Below are 25,107 nucleotides of genomic sequence, written 5' to 3'. Positions count from 1 at the left end.
GTTTGTTCACTCAGTTTTAGGGAGTCCCTTGCAAGGGGGCTCCTCCAGCCTCAGTTACCCCAACATCACTTTTCCCAGCCAAGTATTCGCCACCATTTCCCCATCATATAGAGCTGTGACAGCTTTACCCTCTGTAAATATCAGTTCTGTCCCAAATTCATACTGGTCAAATCTGTCTGAACGCAATCCGCCCCAGTGTTAAACTGGTTTGTGTGGGAGCCCACCGCTGCCCTCCCAAACCGGCATCTCCTTCATTTCACATCTCCCCACTCATAGCTCTGAATATTTGCAGCCTGCTCCACATGCTCTGGCAGCAGGCAGGCAGACCTGCTGCTAAGCTTTTCCTAAAGTTTACAGATTAGTTCCTCCTTACAGAATGAGCAGGGGAAAAAAAACCCCACAATCCCACTCAAAAACCCCCGCATTGTATTTTAAAGGCTTCACTACAATAAAAGTGAATTCTGAAAGAAAACTAGCTTAAGACAGACCTTCACTCTGAGGAGTTTACCTGAAACATTTCCTAAATATAAATAACACGGCTGTTGAATAGGGAAGATGCAAATGTTTCAAAATATTCAGTTTCTTCAACAGCAGCTCAGCTGGTGTCTGATACAAGAGAAGGACGAAATGCTTATTTCCTACCAGTACTGCCCAGCTATGGCTTGCCACTCGGAGAAATGCAAGAGCCAGAACAAACACAGATAGCCTTACCTTATTTAGCCAGACGCAGTGTCCGTGAATGTCCCAGCTATACTCCATGCTGGTCATGACTATCTTCATGCATTTAAGGACACGAGCGACCGTGGCAGGCAGCCGAGGCTGAGAGCTGCAGCCCCAGCACCGTCAGGGCTCCTCTGAACTGAGACAGAGAGGTTAAGTGACGGCAGGTTTCCTTGCCTAACCAAGGATGGAGGCGAATGTGGCAGCAGAGCGGGAGATGTGGGAAGCAGAGCCGTGAAGCAGCAGCGCTCCTCAGGCGGAGCAAGCAGCTCCTCTGGGGAATTAACACATCAAAGCCCGGGAAGATCAGCCCTTCTTCCAACCTGAGTGTTTCACAGGGATCCCAACACACAAAGGCCAGGCAGAAAGGTGGAAGAGGATGCGGGCAGGGGGGTGCAGAGCTGTGTAAACCTGACTGGGAGTAAGGGCAGCCCCACACAGGTGGCAGCTGGCCATCTCCAGCCTCACTCCTCGCTGAACAGTGCAACCCCCTCCTCTGCACCCTCCCGGTCCTGTGGAAATCATCCAACCAAAAACACATGAGAAAAGAGCAATTCTGATCCCTTTATCTGACTACAAGGTAAACAGGAGGGCTTGATGGGCTATTAATTGTAAAAGCTGGAAGAACACATGCAATTCACCTGTAGGTGCCAAGAAAAAGAGGAAGGAAAAAGTTGACTCAAGTGTCCCAGGTCTCACGAGTGGCTTGCCTCAAGTTTATGTCATACTTAAGAATGACGTAAAGTGCAACAATAACAACCAACCCTGTCCTCACGTTTAAGTTTCAATTTACCCAGTGACAGTAGCAGCATAACAAATCCTTAGTATTTTTGACCACAGAACCTAGCTCCAGGAGTCCTGTGATTATCTCTCAAACCCCACAGCTTTTATCATTAAAGAAACATTCACAACTACCATTGATAGATAAAAATCTCAAAAAACATGAATACTGAATAATACAAAACAAAAGAGCAGAGCAGAAGAGGAGCAGAAGCCGTGTTTTTTAAGCCAGACTTATGCATTTTGGGTTGGGAATGGTGATTTTCAATGGGTCTGCCATCTGGGGTGCCCTGCGCTCCAGTGCAGGACCACTCAGGTTGTTCTCACTGCTGATGAACTCATCCACGATGCATGAAGCTGCTTTGCCAAGACATGCTATAAATGAGCCCGTATTATCTTCCAGTGTTAAAAAACACACCAGTCTGGAAGATCACCTTTAGCAAGAAGCAGCGTCCTGTGTTTCAAGAACTTTGAGGGGTAGATCTCTCATGGACAAAAAGTATTGCCGGGAGGCAGTTTATGATGACAAGCTGAAACGGTATCACAAGGCTCCTTTCATATTGTAACTTGAAGAGGGATCTCAAACCAGTTGTTTGGTGGTAAACGCCTCTGTGCCACACATTACCATAGGACCTTTCAACAGCTAAACTCAACATAAGCAGAAGCTGAGCCAAATGAATGCACTGTACGCCCACACTAAGACAATCAAACAACAAACTTTGGTTTGAAGACAAGATTTTTCTGTGAATAAGAAATATGAGATGATTTCTGGCTAACCAAACCGCTTCCTCCACTTGGGAATCACCCTGTTGTCCAAACAGGCCAACATATCTCTTTAAGATTACAAGCTATGTTTATCCAGCCAGGAAAATTTCTCTCTGAAATCTAATACCCCCTCATATTAACTCTCATTATTCCCAGCCACCCTCTGGAAGAACCAACTTGTTGAAGAAGTGTCAAAATCTGAGTCTGGTCTGTGAGACGACAGATCCGCTATTCACAGCAGCAACACTCTGGATTGCACAAGCCACTATGGGTACCACAGCTCAAAATAACTATCATCTTCAGATGAGCTGAAAATGTTCTTCGAGAAACCTTTGGAGGCCATGAATTTTATTTTGCTTTAATGTTCTTATAGTCAACTTCAGAAATTCACTTCTGAAGTGAAAAATATAGAGAGATATATATCTAAATTCACAAAGTCACTTTCAAAGCTAAAACCACAGTTGCACTTGCTGTGGATTTTAAAGAAAAAGTATTACCCTGGCTCTTTTATTCCAGGAGCACGTCCTTTAAAGAGGAGAAGACACACAACAGGACCTGCATACACAAGTTCAGATCAGGAGCTTGGGGAAGCTGGCGCTGAGGTGTGGGAAGGGACTGTCCACCCACTTCTACCCTTCACCCTCCCTTTTCAACAAGACACAGTTGGTTTCTTTTTTCTGGAAAAGTTGTTGCATAAGATGTATTAAAAAAACCCCAAACAACTAAACAAAAAAAACACCACCAAAAAAACACTGTCAAGAAAAATAATAACCAGAGAGAAGACTGTCTCTTGTTTGTTTCAACTGAAGAAAAACTGGAGCAACATTCATGACTGGGAGCAAGTTTTCTGAGAATTATTCTTCAAGAGATGGCTCTATCAACTTCCAGCTGGACACAACAGGGCTGCCTCGGTCTTGCAAAAGGCAGAGTTTCATTTAAAATGGTCTTGTTACTGGTGATGATGTTACAAATTACTCGTTTGCTGTCTATATTCAAGCCAGAAGCTCCATTTGCACAGACTATACCACATGTTTTATTAAATCACACACCAGAATATATTACACATTTCTGTTGATCAGGAGAAATCTGAAAAAACTCAAACTTTGGAACAGTTATGATCTGGCTATGGATTTCAGGTCTGGTCCACAGTGAAAGCACACAGTCCCAACACATCTGAGCTTAGAAAAGGTCTTGGTCCCTTTCCAGACTTTGAACAAATGGCTTCATTTGTAAGTTCAACCACAACATTCACCTGCACATGGAGATGCGAGCAGGGTTTCAGCAACACAGAGACTGGGTTTGAGTTGTAGACGTAAATTAGAAATGATGTGTTATAGTTAAACTGGCTTATTTGGGCAGCACTGATCTGCATTTTCAACTCCTCTGAACTCCCTCTAGGGATCACCTGATGGCTGCTCTTGGAAGAGCTCTGCCAAATGTCCGGGCAGTGTACGTGCGCTCTGGTTTCACGTGGCCATCTGGCATCCACCAGTTAAAAAAATCAGCAGGAGGGGTTTTAACTCTTTGGCCCTTTTTGAATGCTTGCATAGACTTCTCTGACACACCGAGAGGAGCAGAAAGGAAGCAGTCACTAAGTAGCAGTACAGGGACATGGGGCAGCCCATTCTGATATGGCAAAATTGAATGCTCTGCTCCGTTTTACAGAAGCGAGCAACTTTGGGAGACTGCTGTCAGACCTTTTTCTCAGGGCACCAGAGGTTTCCCTGCAGGGGCCAGAAGAGGATTTTTCTCTTGTGACACACTGTTTGGCAGCAGCGAACACTATTTTTGTTTTCCTCTGAGACACAAGAGACTTGCTTACAGCTTTGGATGGGATGTCACACACCAGTTCTAGCAGCTTTGAATAACCTGGTGGATGCAACTTCTTCATGTGTGGAGGATTAAACAGATTTCAAACCAAGGAGGTGTGTCCCCTTCCTCGGTAAGGATGGGCACGGTTGCAGAAAGCCTTTTCCTGCAAATCATGTGGGCACTTCACCTAACATCCTCCTGCTCTGACAGGGACCAATGACACTGGTGACACCTGCAAATGCCATGCCTGTACCACAGCACAAACTGTAATGCTGTCTTTCCTACTAGGAGCTTTAAGTATGCCAGGAAGTACAGGGGAATAATTTGAGGCAGACTGAAGGAGAAGCATATATGCAATAGCTATTTTCTACAATCTTTTGTATACACAACCCCTGCACATCTTTTCCAGTGCTCAGGAGGCACTAGTCTGAATGGCACAACAAAGCCCTTCCTCTCCCAGGTTCAGCCCACGGCCATGATGAAAATCATTACTTCCTCATTGCCACGCAGTGATCAATGTCACTTGGGTCTGAAGGACCCAATCTTGTTCCAGATCCTAACAGCCAGGCATCCCGAAACCACACATTTGCCGCCGCAAGGGGCAACAACTGGCCTTCACCTCAATCATCTCAACAGACACAACTACAGCCTCCAACCACACTGCTGGGTCCCTTTACTCCAGAATAATGCGTGGTGGATCAGCATCGCTAAGCATGGACTACTGATGTCTGTGCACACCATGGGGAGAAGTTAATTTTCAAAGTCTGTTTATTTGGCATATGAACTTTTTTTATTTATAAAGGCTGTACTTGCACGAAACCTGTTATGTCCCTCAATTTCTCCTCCGTACAGAGCAGAGACTAGTTACAGCGATGTTCACTGCTGTATGTTACAGAGGAAGGAAATGCTGATGTTAGCAGGAACTCTGGTGTTTTAAAGATCTGACTCAAATGTCACTCCCGTCTCCTCCTCCTGATCTCAGTGCTGGCTGCCATGCTTTGACAGTGGGGGCGAGATCCAAATCCCAGTGGAGGCAGTGGAAAAGTTCCCACGTACTTCATTAAGTTTCAGACACTTGCAAATGAGCAGTTCAAAGCAAAGAAGGAAAAAAAAAAACCAAACTCAAGCGCTCCCCTCAGACAGTTCTGCAAGAGCTACACAAGTGAGCCCGGCCGCGCTAGCCCAGGTCCCCGTCTCTTCCCGCAGCGCTGTGCACGGCCTGCGTGCCGCCTGATGGCACGTCAGCCCACCCAGCACCAGCCACAGCTCCATGCCTGGCCTGCGCTCCCCAGCCTCAGGTTTGGCAAACGCAGTCCTGCACCCATTGTTCTGGGCTGCGGCATCGCGTGCGGCAACTAAGCACCAAAATAATTCTGTGTATTGAGATAAAAATGCTTTTTTGCAAGATCAGCCATGGACCCACGGTGACTGAAGTCTTTCCAAAGGAGGGTGTGATGCCTCTCCCAGGAAGACAACAGCGGCTTCCCATCCTGACAGCAGCAATGCGTCGGGTGCGACGTGGAGCCACCACAGTGGCCTGTCCTGCATCAGACCCAGCCTTCATCAGATCTGGCATCCCCATTTCAGCAGCAAAGCATTACCTTGACCAACGCCAGGCATGTCAGACAGGAGGACCCAGACACTGCTGTAATACAAATTTGGAAAAATCTGCAGAAACGCACACCTGCTGCTGCTGTCATTGTTACAGCTACAGGCCGACTTAAATCCTGAAGCATGGCCTCTAGAAGTAAATCTTGACTTTCAGTCCTGATGCTTCCCTGAAACTTGTGTGCACCCACACCACCCCATGCAAACCCTGCCACAGACCATGAACACAAGGACCCCTATTTGGCCCTGCTAGGAAGTCACCAGTCACAGGGCACCTGGAGGCAAAACCAGTGGGTCCTTTGAAAATGATGCTATGTAACTCACCTTCTGATAAGCACAATATTTTATTTCCCAGTGTAGTCTTCAGGTAGCCTCCACCTGAGCAATTTTTTTTTTTTTTTTTAAATCGAGGGTTAGGGAAAGAACAGTCTTATCAGGTACAATTTGGTGTATTTTTAAAGCAAGGGTGGCAAAAAACTGCTAGATTCACAAACACAGAAAATAAAAACTTTGTTTGATTTCCAGGTTAAAGGGATGCTGAGCTTGTACCACTCACTTCTGCTATAAACCAGGTAAGGAAGCTCAGTAACAACACTGGTGCCTGTAGAAAATATGCTGCCAAAAATGCTTTTCAGTGAAAAGTTCATATTGAAAACAGCTTTCCCTCTGCCCATTTAAGTGTTTGATTCCCATAAAAATGTCTTACCTAAATCTCTGACATGAAACTCCAATTACTGAAAATTTTTTGCTCCCCAAAATGAGGCATGGTGGTACATCAAAAAAAAAAAAAAAAAAAAAAAGCACAGGCCAACCGACTGGACAGGGTATTTGAGCTACAGCTTTTTTCTGAGCAGCAATCCCAAAGCAAAATCTCTTCCCTTTGGTTCTTTGAAATGTGCTTTAAAATAGTGAAAAGCCCTGCACAAAACACCGCCCCGCTGCCTGAGCCAGTCTAGCTAACACACAAACCAAGCACATTATGGGTGAAACAAGGCGAGACCTTACCATTTGACTTTGGAGCCATTCGATCAGAGCCTCTGCTGTCGAGTCCGGGACCTGGCAGCGCAGCCCCTCTCTCTCATCCGCTTCCATCATCTCCAGCAGGCCCCGCAAGTCCTCCACCAGGTGCAGCGCCCGCAGGCCCCCCATGAAGGGGGAAGTGGGGGACTGGCAGTCGAAGATGCCATTGGAGTACTCCAGCGCCTTTGAACCTGGAAGGAGCAAAATCGCACGGGGTCAGGCAGGAGGCAAGCAGGTCAGACACACAGCAAGGCTGAGAGATGCTAGGCGGTGTCGGCTCCCGGCAGGTGTTTATCTGAACCAAAACTCAGCGCTGGTGCTGGATTCTGCCCACACACGCAGCAATTTGGAGAAGGGTAAGCCCTTGCTGGCGTGCTACGCAGACAGCAGCTCCAGCAGGAAGGAGGTGGGCCGATCCGACAGAGGACATGTACGCCACAACTGTGCCCACGGGTTCAAGGCGCGGGCTGGGATCCTGCTCCCCGGGATGTTTTGGAGGCGGAAAGTCCTGTGGGTGGGGAACAGGCTCTGCTAATGCTTTGCGTCACCCTGTAGGGATGGCATGGCCCAAGTCAGACAGTGGTGGTGTCCAGAGGAAACGGTGCTCTGCATTTTTCATGTAGGAATATGTTATGCTGCTCCAAGGCACTGGAAAGTTTTTAAAAGAATAAAGAAAAATATGAAGAAAAATAAAAAGACCAAATAACTTCTACATGAGAATAAATTTTAAACCCAACAGTTTGACATTGTAGCACTGATATTTGCATGTTAATAAAGAGAAAAATCTCTTATTTGCATAAACTCACAGTACGCATATTTGACCTACATTAAAAGTTGCTACATATTAAGTAAGGAAGGCAACTATGAATTCAGGACTAAGGTTGATTTAAGTCAACCTAGCTAATTCCAACTATAATTTCAGCACACTGATTTGTGACCTTAATACTGTAATGCCTCAGCACAATGAGACGTGCTCATGACAGAACATCGTTTGTACTGTCAAGTTTTGGAAACCACAGTGAAATGCCATATATGTATTTCCACAAACTTTCATTCCTCTCATCCGGCAAGCCACAAAAATGCAAGTATTCTGCTAATTCCCTTTGAAAAAAATAAAGAGAGAAAAATCCCCACAATAGCATAGGAGTTGATATCTCTTTGTCATATTACTTTATAGGTCTGTTCAGACACATGGGTAAATGAAGTCTGTGGTGACTTAAACATCCCAACATCATATTTTATTTTTATACTAAACTTCATCCTGCCATAACCAACTTAGGCTCTTGGAAATACAGATACATGATCGGATCCAAATACCAGTATCTACTTATGGAAATTACTAAAGTCACAGCTAATATGTATTTTTAGAAATCATTATGATCCAACTGAATCCACTTTACATGTGTTGCTGCTATGTGTTCTTAATACTTTTAGGAAAACTGCAGAGAAAAGTCATTGTTCAAACAAAGCACACACTGTATGATGATTTTTTTCCCTAAGGGAAATTATTTTAAGTGGAACTATTAAAGACTTTTGTAACTTTGTTGCTACCCTTGCAGAATATTTTTTCAGTTTAGGTAGCTGTTTGCATAGCTCTGCTGGAATAGGATTAAACTATTAACTTCTTGCTGCTTTGGTCCTCTATGTTGTGTACTTATATTATTTTCTAACTCACTAGACTCAACTTAAAAGCAGAGATTGTATACTTTGTGATGCCTCTCCTTGGTTCAGTTAGAATTTACAGGTACTTACAAAAACCCTCAAATTTCAAGGCAGGTCCAAACCAAATGTTTGGACCCAGAGCATTCCAATTTTGAAAAAAAGAAAATTCACTTCCTGTTTTAACTCTGTAGAGTTCAGAGAAGTTCAGAGTAGACAGCATTAGGAAAACTTACTCTTCCTGCCTGGCAGCAGCTCTTTAAACACACTCAGTCTGGTTTAAGACGTGCCTTGTCCTTGACTTTCACGGTGCTGTGTCCACGAGCTGAACTCCACCACTCAGCCACTTTGACCAGCATTTTAATAGAGGCTAGGAGAAAAACTACAATCTATTTAGCTGTGTCTGTGTGTGAGAGAGTCTGTGCAATCCCTCCACTCCATTTATTTGTAATCACTAAGCTATAATGGAAGACACCAAACACAATTACCAGCACGTTCCCTTCTTAGCCTGAAACTCTGCTCTCCGGGTATGAGAAATGAGGACCGAAACAGCCAAATGAACAAGCTGCCCCAAGTGTTTACCTGCTATAATGCCATCCATCTGCTCCAGAGCCGCAGCGAGCATGTCACTTGCATCACTCATCATCTTCTCTCTTCTCAGGAACGATCACCAGCTACACCATAAGGAGCAACAAAACACCAATAGTGTGCGTTGGATCCAGAGCCTTGAGTCTGCAATTCAATCTGCAAAAGAGAATTTCATTTCACTGCCTGTTCTCTGAACTTAGACACCACCGTCGCTGGACCATCAGGAAGACTGGGGCCGTTTGCTGACCACAAGGCTTGGTGTGCCTTCACAACCAGGCATGAACTGGCATCAAAGAATCAGAGCATCAACCTGATGATCCAGTTCCTATTGTTGGTCAGACTGTGGCCTACTCTGCCTGCTATCGCTAAAAGGAAGCTGCAACTCGGCAATAAACGATGTGTCTCTCTGCTGTATTTTTTCTCCCCAAGAATTTGCTCATATAGAAAAAGAGTCTGACCATTTGCCCAAGATTTTTGGATGTGTGACAATCCAGAAGTCTTGGGCATGCAATCGCTTGCCTACAGGCAAGGTATTTCAAATGCCCAGGACTCACTGGATATTGCATGTATGCAGACTATGCCCCCGACAACGCTGCTCTGAGATTAGCACAGATTCATGCCGTAATGATGCACTCTGAGCTTACCCTCAAACTTTTATACCCAGAAGTGGTCCCCAGAGGAGTATTTCCAGCAGAGGCTGGAAGAGTGAACCTTCCCAGCGTGCTACCCAGGGAGGTGAACTAGCAGATCCAAAATTCTGATGGGCTACAAGTTAAGCACATGCTGAGGTACTTTGCTGAAGTGGAGCTGCAAAGGTCAGAGGCGTACCCGATCCTTCCACCCCAGCGCAATGCACACAGAAGCAACTGAAACAGCCCAGATTGCCCTGGCTTTAATCTAGGACACGCGAGACTACTTCTGCTATAAATACAGTTAGGGAACAAAGTTAAACAAACACCAGGAAGGAAAACTCGCTTTAACCTTTTGCGTACCCTGCCGTTTGGTTTTTGTATTAGGCTGCACCACTGCTGACATTTGCCCCAACATAAGCAATTAAGAAAGTTGTTCACAGTTTCTCTGGCATAAGTCCTGGAAAAGAGTCTACTAAAAAACAAAACAAAACTCATGTTATAAACTGAATTTTTCCCTCCTACGAGTCACCTTACTGGTTTGACCCAGCTGGGAAGTGGCTCTTGTTGGAGACTGCCAGATAGCTTTGCTGAAATGCTATCCTTAAAACGCCAACAAACATTTCATTTTCCACATGAAAACTTTTATTATATAAAATAGGTCCAAACTCAAACGTAACTTTTGAAGGACAGCACAAAGACTACTGCACTTCTGGCAAATGCCTTGCTTTATTATTTAGTTTCCAGAGTCAGAAAAGCCAAGAGAAATTTAAACAGTCAAAATACCTGTCAGTTAAGGTGTTGTGAATCTTAAAAAATGCAGTAGCACTGTAACCGAAGACTTCCAACCTTCAAGAACGAAGTCCCCGAATTTAAACCCAATATAAATAGTAAACTTCAAACACTACAGTACCTGCCATAATATGCAGATCCTTCAAGATACTTGGTTCGGTGCCTCTACACCTGACAAAAACAAGCAGAAAACTCAGCTTTCGCAAACACATACACTTGGACAATTCTGAAGACAGTCTTGTCCTTTCCCCTTTGGGATATCCTGGCTTGGATAACCAGGTCCTGTTGAAGTCTAGTAAACACGGGCATCTGCGCTGGATTTCCCTCTGAAGGCAAAGAGCACACAGAGAAATCCCAGGCCTGCTGCTGCCCCAGGCAAAATGCTGATTCCTCACAGCTCTCAGTGGAAAAGGACCAACAATGCAAAGCATCCACGAACCCGCAAGAGCCAGTTAATGTTCGGGAATCAAGAGTGCTATGATCTTCCCAGTATGCATAAACACCTGATGGGGTGAGTAAAGAAGATGGAGAAGACTCTTAGTAGTGCCCAGTGACATGACAAGATGCAATGGGCATGCATTAAAACAAAGGAAATTCCACTTCAGCATAAAAAGAAATCAAAAGCTTTTTTACTGTGAGGGTGACAAGCACTGAAAGAGTTGTACATTTGAGGTCTCCGTCCTTGGAACTACTCACAGACTGACCGCCCGGTGCAGCCTGCCCTGGGCAACCTTGCTTCGGGCAGGAGCTGGGCTGGTGATCTCCAGAGGTGCCTTCCCACCTTGGCCATCGTTGAGCTCAGCACAGCTCATGATCAAGCATTACATACAGTACTGAGGAGGCCGCCTAGGCAAAGCCAAGCTGCAGGCAAAAAATGTCCTAAGGAACAGAGCGCTCCCTAATAACTTTTGTTCACAGGGCACACCTTGATCCTCACCTTCTGTCTCAGAGAGACATTAATTGGGGACAAGGAAGATTTACATTTGTACAATAAAGCCATGGCTCATAGGCACAGAAAAATCACCATCCCTGCACTTCTCCCAGGCACAATCACTCCTCATGTTTCCAAAAAAAGCACTCCTTGCTTTTCCTAAACAAGGAATTTGTCCATGGTTATCAAAAAACCCTAAGACAGCTCTACTGAAGGGAGCAACAGTGGCAGATAGTGGTATCAACAGCATCCAGGAGACCTCCAGCATTTACCCCAGTGTTACCAGGTCCTACCTCCAAGGAAAGAGAGACATCAGTCTGCACAGTTTCCTCCACTGCCACTGCGAAGAGAGCTGTGCTGCTGAGAGCAGCAGTGAGAAATTTTAAGATAAAATTTAGTTAACCAAGACCGTGCAAACACATTGATCTCCAAAAAACCTTCCACGACTCATGGAGCATCTGTTAGCAGCCTGACCAAACCTACAGCTGAGAAACTTGGAGAGGTGAAATAAAAAGAACAAAAAAGCCCCAAACCAAACAGCTGGAGATGACGCGACAAAATCCCAGTTCCCTGGTTATTTGGTCCTAAAAGCGGTCATTGAAAACTAGCCTGGAACAGCACATCCTGCTCTGGCCACCTTCCCAGCACAGCACAGCGCATCGCATCTAGCAGTCAGGAAGTAAAACCACTGTGATAGAAAAATACTATTGGAGGCATCCTTCCCCAGTAAGGGTATAGAATCACTTTTATTCTTTGCATGCCATCACCAGCACGTGGAGAACGGAGTGGCAGGGAAGAAATCAAAGACCTGGTACACCAGCAGACCAAAGAATCAAACTGCATGAAACAAGAAAAGACAAAAAAACCACAGGAGGAAGGGGGTGGAAAGGGGAAGTGCACAGGGAGTCAGAGAAACACAGTTATTAGACAGAAGTCATAAATCAGCAGCCTTTGTGGATTACAAGTAGAAGGACAACACTGAAAACACCAGAGGATAATCCCTGCGCCCGCTGAAGGGCACCGAGACTGCCTCTGACTTCACAAACTGTGAGAGAAGCCTGGGCTGACCACTAACACAGCATACCTTTCCCAATAAGTATGTTCCTTCCTTTGTTTTGCTTTTTATGGCTTCAGTCTCATAGAAATAAAATCTAGGAGAAAACTTAAGGCTTCAGTTGTGGTTTTTTTGTTGGCAACCACTAAGGAAAACCACGCAGTCAGGTAACACAAATGAAAATCCATCTTGAAGCAGCGCAAGGGAGCTCTTTAGGAAAATAAGGAATAGCTAATATTTCAGATGATGTCAGGCAGTTTAAAATCCTTTCATTCAGAAAAGAAGAAAAAAAATCACCATTTTAACACACATGGATCAATGACACGGCAGATGAACGAGAAACCAAGGTCCACACAAGAGATGGAGAGGCAGACGCACAAAAACCACCCCTGGCATAATGCCATTGAGAACACACCTGGGAGGAAAGTACTGACAGTATCCTGTCGGACAGACCATTTAAAGTAAGTTTTCCCTTGCTTTGCAAGAAAATGATGACTTACCTTCCTTATAGCTTCAATACATAGACAATCAGTGCAAGATGGGGTGGGGGGGCTGTTTTTACAGAAGCAGATCCCCTTTCCAGGGCTCCCAGCTGAATACCCCGCTCATGCCGGCAAGAACAAGCACCACTTCATCAAGGCTGTATTTACAATCCACCATTAAAAAAATTAAAATAAAATACAAATGCAGCTATGTCCACTATCAGTTACAATTAATCTTATCACAAGCTGGCATTTCTACTGCATCCCTGGCCGTTTCGGAGATGTTATTTGGTCTTACTTGCTTAATGTCCCTTCCTCTGGTTCGAACACATCAGCCGGTTGCTAGGGCTATGCTGTTCACTTTTCAGTAGGTGGAGATTTTTTATTTTTATTTTTGAATGACATACAAACCCTCCGGCTACAGTGCTAGTGAAGATGTATTCCAAACGGCTTACAGAGAAAACAAAACACTGCCCTGCAAATAAATCCAAGGAAAGCTAGAAAAAAACAAGGGGCTTTGTGAATGGGAACTGCAGTCTGCTGGATGCAAACAGGAAAGCTGCCTGAATATGAATTTCAAAATCAGATATTTAATTAAGATGTCAGGCTTTAAAAAAAAAAAAAAAGTGCTTAAACATTTTACATATGTAGGAAATGATAGTTTCCCCACCCAGAGGCTCTCTCTTCCTTAGATCAAACAACATGCAAGCAGGCATCTAGGGGAAACATCTTCCAGTCTTTTTTTTTTTTTTTTCATTTTTGTTTTGAGGTGGTCTCATTCTGGACCTCCACCTGCAAAACACACCACACTTTAAAACCCAGAGGTTTGCAAAGCTAAGGAGAAGGAGCTGCCTGCTAGCAGGTCCAAAGGCCAAAAGGACATACCGTGCCCCACGTGCAACCTCTCCAGGGAAGGGCAAGGGCTGGCCTTCCATCCCACTCACCTTCCTCTTCATGCACGTGCTCTGCAAACGCACAGCGTTTGGAAAGAAAGCATCAGCTACAGATTATTTTTATGATATGATGCAGTAAGATGGATGACTTGAGTTTCCCAGCTCTCCCATTCCTCCATAACACTCCTTAAATCAGGAAATGTTGATACACAGGAATGAAAAATCTTGATTAGAGTTTGTTTCTGAGACCTGTAGAGAGTAAAAAAAAAAAAAAGGACCCCCCAATAGCAGGCTGTGACCCCAGAGCAGTCTACCACAAAAAGACAATGAAAAAGCCTACAAATTGCAGTCATCTCTTATGGGGAAGGTGGAGGGAGAGAACCTGTTCCACAGTAAAAGTAAGACCCCAAATTTCACCTTGTTGTCAAAAATTAATGCCCCTGCATTCTCGGTCCTACATGTCTGAGACAACTGCGAGAGGTCTGAAGCATCTTCTGGATTCGTCTCTCTCGCCTCACAACACTGAAACAACACATCCTTAGCAATTAATTTTATAAGGTAAAGCTCTATTTCATGAAGATAAATGCCATTTCAGACACATTATCACATCTATTTGTGCTTTTCCTGCCTGGCCAGAAGAGAAACACGAACACACAGAGACTTATTTGCAAAATACATTTCAATCACAAATAAAATGGGCTTGAAATGAATTCAGTCTAAATCTGTGGCACAGTTTCTCATGGGATGTTTTGAACATACTCAACTATAGTGCTACCAGTCAGTAGTATTTTAACACTTAATAATGAATATATTCAGCTAATTTACACTAGGAGTCATTAACATTTCTTTTAACATAAAAAAAGACTCCATTTCAGATTTTCCAGGCCTGAAAGAAGAAACTAAAAAAAGAAAATGGATGCTTCTTGAATATATTGCTCTGTTGTTTAGCACCAGCAGGGCCAGGCTCAGGGCCCCGCCAGCCTGCAGGCTCAGCACCCTCCAAGAGCCCAACGCTCAACCGTGCAAAAAGGATAAATGTTGTTATGAATAAAAAACAACCCAAATGTTGGCAAGGACTTACTTAAACTGATAATATTATTTATTTTTATATATATAGAAAAATTTCTTCTTGAATCTGCTGAACTCTAGTCAATGACATCAAAGCAGTACTGTTCTCGTATTACGCAGGACTACAGAAAAAAGCAACAAAGCTCCCTTTGTTCCCTAAGTCTAGATCCTTTCTTTGTTCCCTGAATTTCATTATTTCTTTGTTATACAACAAACATTATTTATTTTCTTTAATTGATAAAAATGAATAGAAGCACACTGAGGCTGAAAGCCTATCCCATAGTACGCAAGAAATGTCTTTGAGATAAAAGGTATCAAGCCATAGAAAAGACTTAACAGTATTTTAAGAGCATAAAGTACAAAAGTCCTTCCAAGCTATGATTGTTTATAGCAGAGAAAAACTTACCTCAAATCGCACAACTTTTATTACCAACCAGCTTAGCTGTTTTCTGCATCTTGCCTTAAAATTTGTTAAGCACATTAATCATGATGTAAAAGTTAAGCCTTGGCAAAATAAGCATCCTTTAGATACTTTGACAGAGAGGTATACACAGCAAATACCCAAAGTCTCCAAGTCAAGGTTTATGGCTTAGATTCATAGCCAATTACAAAACAGACCACTTAGTTTGATCTGCAGTACTGGAATCATTCTGGTTGCTTATCTTTGCCACCCTATTCTCCAGCAGCTCTTTTTTATTGTAATTAAAAGGAATTTAAAAAACACAGCAGGTGACAGGTTATATTGTTTCATGATGCACAAGTGAGCTCTGTGATGGCTGGATGACACTGGATGACATGGAGGTAGCCAGAGCAGCAGCACCTTACCTGCAAGGCAGCTGTGTAATACAAATATCTGTTTGCAAACATTCTTCAGACTCAGTTTCACTCTTAACACACAAGCAATCCAAGGTCAAATGGAGATTTGCACAAAAACCCCACAGATATACTTCATTTTAGACTGTTCACATTATACTGGTTAACTATTTAGTAAATGCTTTCAACTACTCACCTTAGAGAGTTTGAGAAATCAATGTTATTTTCTCACATGTTTTGCTTAGGTCCACTGATTAGAAAAACAAAATATTGATTCCTTGCTCCGGGACTGCTAACGCAAGCAAGGAAATGCCTCACATTCCCCAGCAACATGTTACTGACACGCTGTGGCCACACAGGCTACAAAACAAAAGAGGCACTGTTGGGTAAGAGTCCAAAAGGTAGTTCTTCAAAATACCTTAAAAACCATCAAATCCCAAGCACAGACCCACGTTTAGATCCAATTTCATAGCTTGTGCCTCTTTCTTTTAATGGGCTGGATCCAAAGACCAAATTCACAAACTTTCAAATTTGAAAGGGTTCAGCTTTGGATTTTGGACCTTCAGGTCTAGGAGTTTCTAGATCCACAGTTTCAGTGTTGTCACTACATAAAGCAAAAGTAGAGGGCACCTACCACCAAAAGCCCAGCAAGTAAATAAAATATATTTAGCTTGAACACTATTTTCATATGTTTAAGTACCAACTATTTGTGAAGAACAATAGAAAAAACAATACTTAGTAATACTGCAGCATCAACTGTAACACGGGGAAAAATTTTATATAAAGTCCCAGCATTACATCCTTACTATCTGTCTGCCTCTGGTTTTGTTTTCTTAAGATTTATTTTTCCAAGAGGAATATGTAAAAGCAGAGTGTGATTATCTGAAGTACATGCCTTGTATGTAAGGATCCTTCAGTTTTTTAAAGACTAGTTATATCTGAGAACTTGAGGTTGGCAGTACAACCGTTGCACCACTGATACATCAACAATCCCCTGATACAGCATGATTCGCCACCTCTTTCTTCTTAGCAATTTAAAATTCAAGCAGGGCAAAATTCAACATGGTTGAGTAATTTTTTTTTCTCATGTAATAGGATGGGACCGAATTTTAAAGAGAAAAATGGGGGGGGGGGGGGAAGTGAAAACAAGAAACTGTAGGCCAATTTTCACTCTGGCTTTGTCTTGCTCACGTCAAAAATGTGGACTTTAGCATTTTCTTTTCTCCTAAACTAAAGCTGTTTGTCAATAGCTCATGCTGGAGCTTACCCAACAGCTTGTATTTAGGTAGCATACTTGTGAATTGGAGAGAGTCTACATCTAGAAAACCTGCTTTAGGCAGCACGTGACCTTAATCACTATTAAAAATGGACCGTCTACCTTTGAGATTCTTGGAATATCAGATGTAGGCACTGTGCCTTTCAAAACACAGACTTCAAATTCTGAATTAGTTCTGAGCTTTGAAAAGGCTGAAGTAGTTCACGTGCAAAACATCCTGAAACTTGCACGTTTGTTCACATCAATGACAAAGCAAAAGTGAACGTAGTCATCTGTGTTTTGACAACTGCTGTGCATGCTATCCCATTGCCAGCCAGAGCAGCCACAGACGAGGGTCCTACAGAGCGATGCCCCACTCAGCTGCAGAACAAGGAGACACCTCTCGCCCAGGGAGTGCAGCGCTGTCGGGATGCTCTTCTCCCTTACCTCAGGAACATCCTCCCTTTCTTCCAGGGGATGGCTTGCATTCGCTGTCCGAGCTCCAGAGCTGCTCATTCAAGCCAGGGGTGAAGAAGAGGCAACTACAGCCCTGTCTTTTTCCCAGGGCAGCCCCAAAATGCTGCCTCCACAGAAGGGGCTCACCCAGCACTGCCTGTCTCACGCTTCCTCTTGACCAGCTTCTGTCCCTGATATCCCTTTCCAGGACACAGCCTCCAGTCCCTAGGACAACACAGCCCCAAGTATGATAACCACGGATTTTGGTTACACTGGAGTAAGCAAAGCTTTCCCCCCCCACCCCCAGCCAGGGGGCAGAGCACATTTGATTTTGTCTTGCTTTGTTTAAACACTAAGAGACAAGAGACAAAGGATAAAAACCATGCGCTCTCAGCTGGACGAAAGGGTCCTTCTCTTCTCTTTTGAATGCTGCACTGATGAGCAGCAAGTGAACAAATCCTCTCCCCTTCCTCCCCCCCCAAAAAAAACCCCCACCATATTATTACAGTGCAACTTCAAGGAGCCATATATGCTGTCCTCATTGCTGCCTAATGCTCGCCCTTGCTCAGCTGGGGAGCCATGTGTCCTCCCTATCCTTGGGTCAGCCTTGCTTCTCAGCACAAAGGCTACTTTGCAGCTAGGACACAGAAACTAGCTCTTTTGCTGCCCACTCCTCCTTCATGAAAGTCCAGTTCTTCAGGAAAGAGGTGTTGTCTTCTCCATCCCATATCAACCTCTCCTCCTCTTGTCAGATTGACACCTCGTCACCATCCCTTGCAGAAAGATATTTTCATACCCTGGTGTCCTTTGGCCTCCAGCATCACCCAAAGCTACAAAATTCAGTGGAGTAGGGGCTGAGCTGTGCCTGGGGCTCAGAGGAGCTCACAAGAGAAAGATATCAGTGCTAGGGGAATGGGAACAATGCTGCGGTGGGCTGGAGGGCTACACGGATAATATGGTCATAGGACACGAGTGATACTGAAGGGTAGGAGGGTTTTCACCAGCAAGGTGGAGGCAAGCAACAGGTCAGCATCAAGCCAGAGCTGTGATCTCTGCAGGAACAGAGCATGAAACAAACCTGGTCCTGATCCTACTGTCTTACCCTTCTTCTGCAGCAGGAAAAGGAAGGAAACTGGGAAGAAAAGAGGTGGCAGAGGAAAAGGTAACTTCTTTCTACTTTTTTTCTAGTAAGAGAGAAACACCTAGGAACTCTCCATCCTGCAGCCAAGCCTTTATGCATATGTAGGAAGGGGAAATATCCCACCCATCACTCATGGCCCCATCAGCAAGATGAGCAGAGAGTACTGGCTTTAAAACAGAGGAAGATACAGCTCATGAAATGAAGAAAAATCTTAGCATTCAGAAACTTAAGACATACTTGCATCAATGCACGTTTGATGCCCAACTGGGGACAGAATTGCAGCTGCTACAAACCTACCTAGATTTCTGTGGGATAACAAGGTTACTGAGACTGATTTTACTTGCTACAGATGATCTGCTAAATGTGAAACGGGGTTTTTTATTATTACGTAGAACAATGCAAAATGCCTGTTTCATTAGATACAGCAATAAACTGCATTTTTGTAATATAAATTACTGACCTTACTAACAGTAGGCTGCCTTCAGTAGACAGGGCTATAATGCACTAAAATGGAGAATAAGGTAACTTTTAAGAGCAGCACAATAAAGTTTACAATCCAGTTGCAGTAGTACAGAGTGAACACACCTATAAACCACCTGGTTCAGGTAGCCAGAGCAGTTTAACCAAACCAAGGGGCTACAAAACTTTCTTAGGCAACAGGATAAGCAGCGGATGGGGTAGCACACATACCACCCCACGTTGCCCAGGCCAGTGGTGCCACGATCCAAGTCAACGAGTCTGAAGCAAACTTAGGTGTGGCTAAATCATACAACAGCAGCAATAATGTAGAAATACTGTCCTGTGCAAGAGCTGAATTGCCCCTCTCCGTTATTAAGTATCTGCAACATGTTTAAGCCAGTTTACAACTCTGATGTACCAGTCAGGCTTACAGATTCTGCTGGAAAGTCAGTTTTACACCATAAATCTTGCAATATCTGATTTCTCCCAAAAATCGAGATCTTAGAGGATCCACTCCACTAGGATCTTAGTTTTCATAGAGAAAGACAAAAAATGTTATTGAGCCACATGATTGCTGAAGGAAGTTTGATGTGATCTGAGAATATCCTGAAAGCTGGAACACAGGAAGCCCCTTATTTGACATGTAATATAGTAAGGCATAGAAGGGATGTGGATGGGGGAGCAGGATCACTTGACTTGTCTTTTTTAAGTCTGCAATAGAGGAAAAAAAGACAGCTTAGGCTGCTTAACTGTTTCCCTTCCCTCAAACTACAGATACAATTAAACTAAAGCTTCAAAAACAATACATTTAATAGTATTTTAATTAAAAGTTGGGTTTATAACCTAAAAAGACCAAAAGTAACCTCACTGCTGTTTCATAGTTGTATTGGGAAAAAGTGGTTCTTGTACTTGATATTTTTCTAACTTTCCAAAGCCCCACTGTAACAGAAGAGAGCAAGGATGGAACAACACATCTAGGATTTAAAGCTCTGCCTAGCCCATGATTTATACACATCTAATTAGCAACTCCTGCACACACACACACACCCCCTTGAGCTCTGGGAACTGCTGGGATAATTCCTGCAATTAAAAACTTCAATGCCAGAACTCTTGTTTGCCAAAAGGAAAAACAACCACCCCCTCCTCCAGCACAGCTGGGCATGTTTTAACAGGAGTGGATGCCCAACTGTAAAAATGCTCAGATCCAAGATCTGAACTCTCACAAAGTTCAAGATATTTATTAGCAATCTGTAATCCAGCATGCCGTTGTCTCCCAAGGACCACCATGGCCCTACTCCAGTAAGAGGAACTGATGCAAATCAGAAGTTTTGGGAGCTTAACACACTGGGGTTTTATTTGACCATGCCCAGGGATCTTTGCTGGACATGGGCTAACAGTACTGAACAAGTCTCACACCATAGCAGCATCATGCTTTGGTTTCCCCGTCAGAGACCATGTTAACTTCTTACTATGTCACAGACATTGGCAGCACAGACAGATGGGTGAAGGACCGCTCAGCTTGCCTGCCATGATGTGAAATTAAAACTAGTATGGAATAGTTCAATGCATGCTGACTGACAACACTCATAATGTTTTGGACGAATTAATGACCCTTAGTATTTCCATACAAATGTTCCTCTGAATTCATAATCTCAAGATAAAACTTCAAAAACCTCGAGGGATCAGATACACTTTTAATGTTACATTTCTTTGAAGTACTTTCCCTTTGTATTTCAACAACCCTTCAAAGTTTTCCTACTTACATACCAATCAGATTAGACATCTGATGCTAAAAGAAGCAGATATTAAAAGTGTTTCACACTTTCCCAACCTTTGGGTATAGGGGGAAGACTCAGTCTTGTAGAAAGGTAATCTATTAACTAGACGCTGATTTTCACTATACCAGCTGGCCAAGGAGTTCTTCATGTATCAAAGGTCAAATAGAAACAGGGTACAGCCCCAGTCCCACCCGCAGCTGAAGATCCTGGTCCTAATGAACAACACAGGTTTAACCTGTAGGATGCAAATGGTCTTGCTGACATCAATTCGCAATCAATGGAAGTGCCCAGTCCAGGAAGGCCACAAGAGGGAGGAGATTGTTCACGTGAAAAACAAAGGTCCACCAGCACTGTCAAAGCCCTTATGAATTTTAATAGGGGTGAGCTGATCATCTTCAATGGTCTTCTTCAGAGGCAAGGGGGAGAACACAATAGGACTCCCAAAACACTGTAAAAGTTGCCAGTGAAAGAGGGTGGCTGACATGATGTACCAGGTCTTTGTGCCTCAACCAAGGACCTCACTGGACCGATTGAAAAAAGAAGGCCCCAGAAGTTGTCCTCTATTACATTGTCAAAAAAAGCCCACCCAAAACCCAAAAAAACCCCTCCACCAAAAACCCACCCCAAATAAACAGAAGTAAACAAATCATTATATTTTCTCATCATCACCATGAACTAGCAGCTTCCTCAGCAACCATGTGAACATGTTGGGCCAAATCCTTCACAGTATATACATGGAGGCTCAGGAGTTACCTGGAGATAAGTCTTGCTTGTTCTCAAGCACTGAAGAAGTTTTTAAAGGTTGATTCTTGCTCCATATATAATAGAACCATAAAAATAACTATTTTAAAACCATTGCCCCTGTATTTCCCTTTGTGGGGATGACTATTTTTCATGTGCTTACTGAGCCATCACTGGAGGGACTGTTTCTGGGGGGTTATAATTAGCTCTGAAGCACTGCAGATTTTGTTTCCCTGGCTACTGTTAGGATGGGATCCTCCCTTAGAGGAGTATTTTACTCTTACTCTGCTGAATGGAAAGAAAGCACTGAGACAGTCTAGTCTGGGCTTGCAGAAGACACTGGTGATGCCAATGGCCCAACTACAATGATCCTGCTGCGTAAAAAGGGAAAAGTAAATCCAAAACTGGCAAAAATGTTTACTTTACATGTACAACAGACCTACAGCTTCAGTCCTGTTTGGGAAAAGAAACATTGCTTATTTCAGGATGTAATTCATCAGATATCTTAATGCAGAGGTCCCGTCATAGTACATCTCCTCTTGGGGACAGCTCGTCATTTATTTATCACTGTACAGTAACAGCCTGCAGCAGAGACATTTTAAGCAGTTGTGCGAGGTTGCCTCTTCAGTCACCAGACAGAAAGGGGGGCGGCTCTAGATCACAACTGCTCACAGAAAGGTCCGCTGCTGCTCCCACCCTCTCCAGCAGCACTACAAAACCCCTACAGTAATTACCTTCCTTACAGCAGGAAACTGTCGCTAATGTAGACGGATTCATCTACTTCAAGGGTTTGCTGCTAAGATATAACTACCATGATACTTTACTTCCTAGAGGTTTAGGTCTTGTTGATAAACTCTGTCACTTTCGCAAATGAATTACTATGCATCAAACAACATGAGTGTGCTCACTGCCGGTATACTACAGTTTTGCAAATACTGAAATATCTTGGAAATATTGTGTTACTGAAATAACAGTTATTTCCAAGGTATTTCAGCCTCCATGTATACCACAAAGGATTTATTAGTGGGTTTCTAGCAAAGTCCAAAAAGCAAGACTACAAGAAAGTTCTAAATGCTACAACACAAGGACTTCTTCGGGACAAACTTTTAAGACCAGCCACTGCAACTGTGCACTCAAGTTCGCATAAGCCAAGTGCTCCTGCAATTCACTACACACTTCAACTGCTTTACTCAGGGAAACAGCCTTACTTGATCACTGAAGATAAATACTGTGTGCAAATAAGCTACAAGCCCAACAGGAAGCCCTGCTGAAGCTTGTGGAAATCTACACAAGCGCAAGGAGCCCTTGCACGTAATGAAGTGCAAGATTAGTGCTGTTAGAGCCTCCAAAAAAATATATATTGCATTACACTGAATTTCATTAACAATAAATTCCTCCAACTGGAACATGTTTTACCTTAAAAGGTGACTGAAGGTAAGAAATTTAAAAGAAGGGTCTCCTCATCTTCTGAGCAAAAGATTTATTGCGCTACAATCTGAATGGAAAATACGGATGGATAATATTAAACTTGTTCCCTTAAATACAAGTTTATTAGAAGTGCCAAAGTAATGCTTTCCAAAATGGAACAATAACATGCTCTACACAACTACTCCTGCTGTTATAGACCTTACCCAGCAGATTATCTTTTAATTTCCCAACTTATCCAACTCCGTTTTTCAAACTGAGGAATCTTTGACAGAAACCCTACTCCTTGATGTTGCGAGGTGAGAGAAAAGGAAAACACCCAGAATAACTCTCAGTTCTATGAAGAAACATTCGAAAAGCATTGCCTACATGGCAGATCCTTGACAAAAGCCATGGTCTCCTCATTTTTCATCAGTTATTGATAAATTTTTGGAACAAAGTCCACCTGGCCATGCGTTTAACAATGTATCACTCCTGTTTCTGTAAATTCTGGTTCAACATCCAACATTAAAATAAAAGGTTTCACAAGTACATTGAGAAAAAAGAAGAAAAACAAACAAACAAACCAAAGCCAGGAACAGGTATCTCTGTGTGGTAACAACCAGATCTCTGGCAGTGGAGGTATCCGAGTCATGCAGTTGGCCTTTGGGATTTGTTTTTTGCCCCTTATTAAAACTTTTGACAGTTCCAAATAGCAAGCTCTTGTTTCCTGCAGATGTCTCAAGGATCATAAATGCATTCAGGCCTCGTATAATATTTTAATGAAATATCAGTTCCTGCTCCTCTACTTGACTTGCAGGCGAAATCTGCCATTTTAAGGAGATCATCTTAAGCAGCTTTCCGAGAAACGTCAAGAACTAAATTGCCATTTCTGTGCTGTGGTTTTGGGTTTTTTTCCCTCCCCTAATATTCTATTTAAATTGTCTTTAAAAAGAAAGTGGAGTGCTATCCAAGATGAAGTAGTGTGATGTGCTGTATTTTACAGACTGCAAGACCTGGATCAGTACTGTCGGCTAATTACAAACCTTCACAAAAGTAGGGGTTTAATTCCCTACGTTGCATTATTGTGTCTAAAAAAAAGACTTAGGAAAATAACGTGAACAAGGCAACTATTACATGGCATCCCATTTTCCTAAATCGAGGCTCACTTATCAATGAAACAAACGCTGATGCTCAGCCACACTTCTGACATGTTTGTGCCTCCTTCAAAGCTTCTGCAAACCTATTTTAATGTTACTCAGGCAAAAGCTGCTTATGATTTATAGAAACATCTTTGTTTAAGGAGAAGAAACCTTAACTTGCTGTTGCTACACTGCAACGCCAACTCTGTCCTCAGTGCTGGAGAGCATTCCCAGTTCTGGTTGCCCTCTTCCAAACTCCCCACAGCCGAAGACAGACCCCGGGACAAATCCTGTGTCGATGCCGCAGGAGGTCTCTCACTCACTGCAGCAGTGGTCTCACTGGGAAAAGATACCACCAGCGTTTGAAGGGTTTCTTTGCAAAAGACTGACTTCGTTCGTGGTCCCTTACAGTTTATAACTGGGCAGGACTAGACTGCCTAAGCTGCCTACACCGCCTAACTACCAAACCAGGTGGAAAAAGAGCCAGAGGATGTCCAGGTATCTGAAATAGGGGACCCAGCAGTGGAAAGGCAAGGTCAACATCAAAGAGGTGAACTTCCATGGAGGGAAGCGATTTAGCACGTGAGTGCATACTCAACAGGGAAGAGATAGGTCTGAGTAAGGTACTTAGGACACCTCAGTAGCACACGCCCCAAAGGCAGCCTGCTGAGTACATCGGTAACGAAGCCAACCTGATCTGACCACGTGCCTGGGGGCCTCAAGAGAAGACATTTAGCATTGACCAGCAAGGAGACCTGTGCCCAGAGGGAAGCATCCCAGCAGTCAGGGCTGCCCTGAGAGCTTGCAGAAGGAAGGAGGGACACCAACAGATCCTGGGATAGAGGACTTCTTCAGTCCTGAAACCAGTACTGAGAAGCCATGGCCAGACAGCTATGATACTCCTTCCAGCTAGAGGAAACATTTTCACACAGTTGTGGGCAAGTTCCCATGCCACAGGCACTCCTTGGGCTATACTCGGCAGCACTCTGGTTGCTGAGACCCCCTGCTCTGTACTCACACAACACCTCGCACTGCGGCAGCCTGGCCCAGGGCTCTCCTGGTACTACAGCAGTGTGGTCCAAGGCAGGAAACTTCCAGCTTAGGTGGGGACAGCAGT

At 43.6% G+C, this 25,107-nt stretch overlaps 1 protein-coding gene across 25 annotated transcripts in view; it reads right to left on the bottom strand.

Annotated features, from left to right (window-relative positions):
* PPFIBP1 (PPFIB scaffold protein 1) overlaps positions 1–25,107 on the bottom strand; it is a 120,147-nt gene that overhangs the window by 44,991 nt on the left and 50,049 nt on the right. For 15 of the 25 annotated variants that reach the window (XM_075759354.1, XM_075759405.1, XM_075759397.1 and 12 more), the window contains exons 3-4: positions 8,947–9,108; positions 6,691–6,896 (exon numbers count right to left, since the gene is read on the bottom strand). In XM_075759354.1, coding sequence (XP_075615469.1) covers positions 6,691–6,896; positions 8,947–9,010 — 270 coding nt within the window. In that variant the 5' untranslated portion in view covers positions 9,011–9,108. Of the gene's footprint in view, positions 1–711; positions 957–6,690; positions 6,897–8,946; positions 9,109–10,494; positions 10,545–12,858; positions 13,191–25,107 lie in introns of those variants that run through there. The other 10 variants (XM_075759380.1, XM_075759363.1, XM_075759415.1 and 7 more) reach the window with 8 other exon arrangements.

This window comes from Balearica regulorum, chromosome 1 (assembly GCF_011004875.1).
Source record: "Balearica regulorum gibbericeps isolate bBalReg1 chromosome 1, bBalReg1.pri, whole genome shotgun sequence".
Classification (NCBI taxonomy): Eukaryota; Metazoa; Chordata; class Aves; order Gruiformes; family Gruidae; genus Balearica; species Balearica regulorum.
This window is presented reverse-complemented; position numbering and strand designations above follow the sequence as displayed.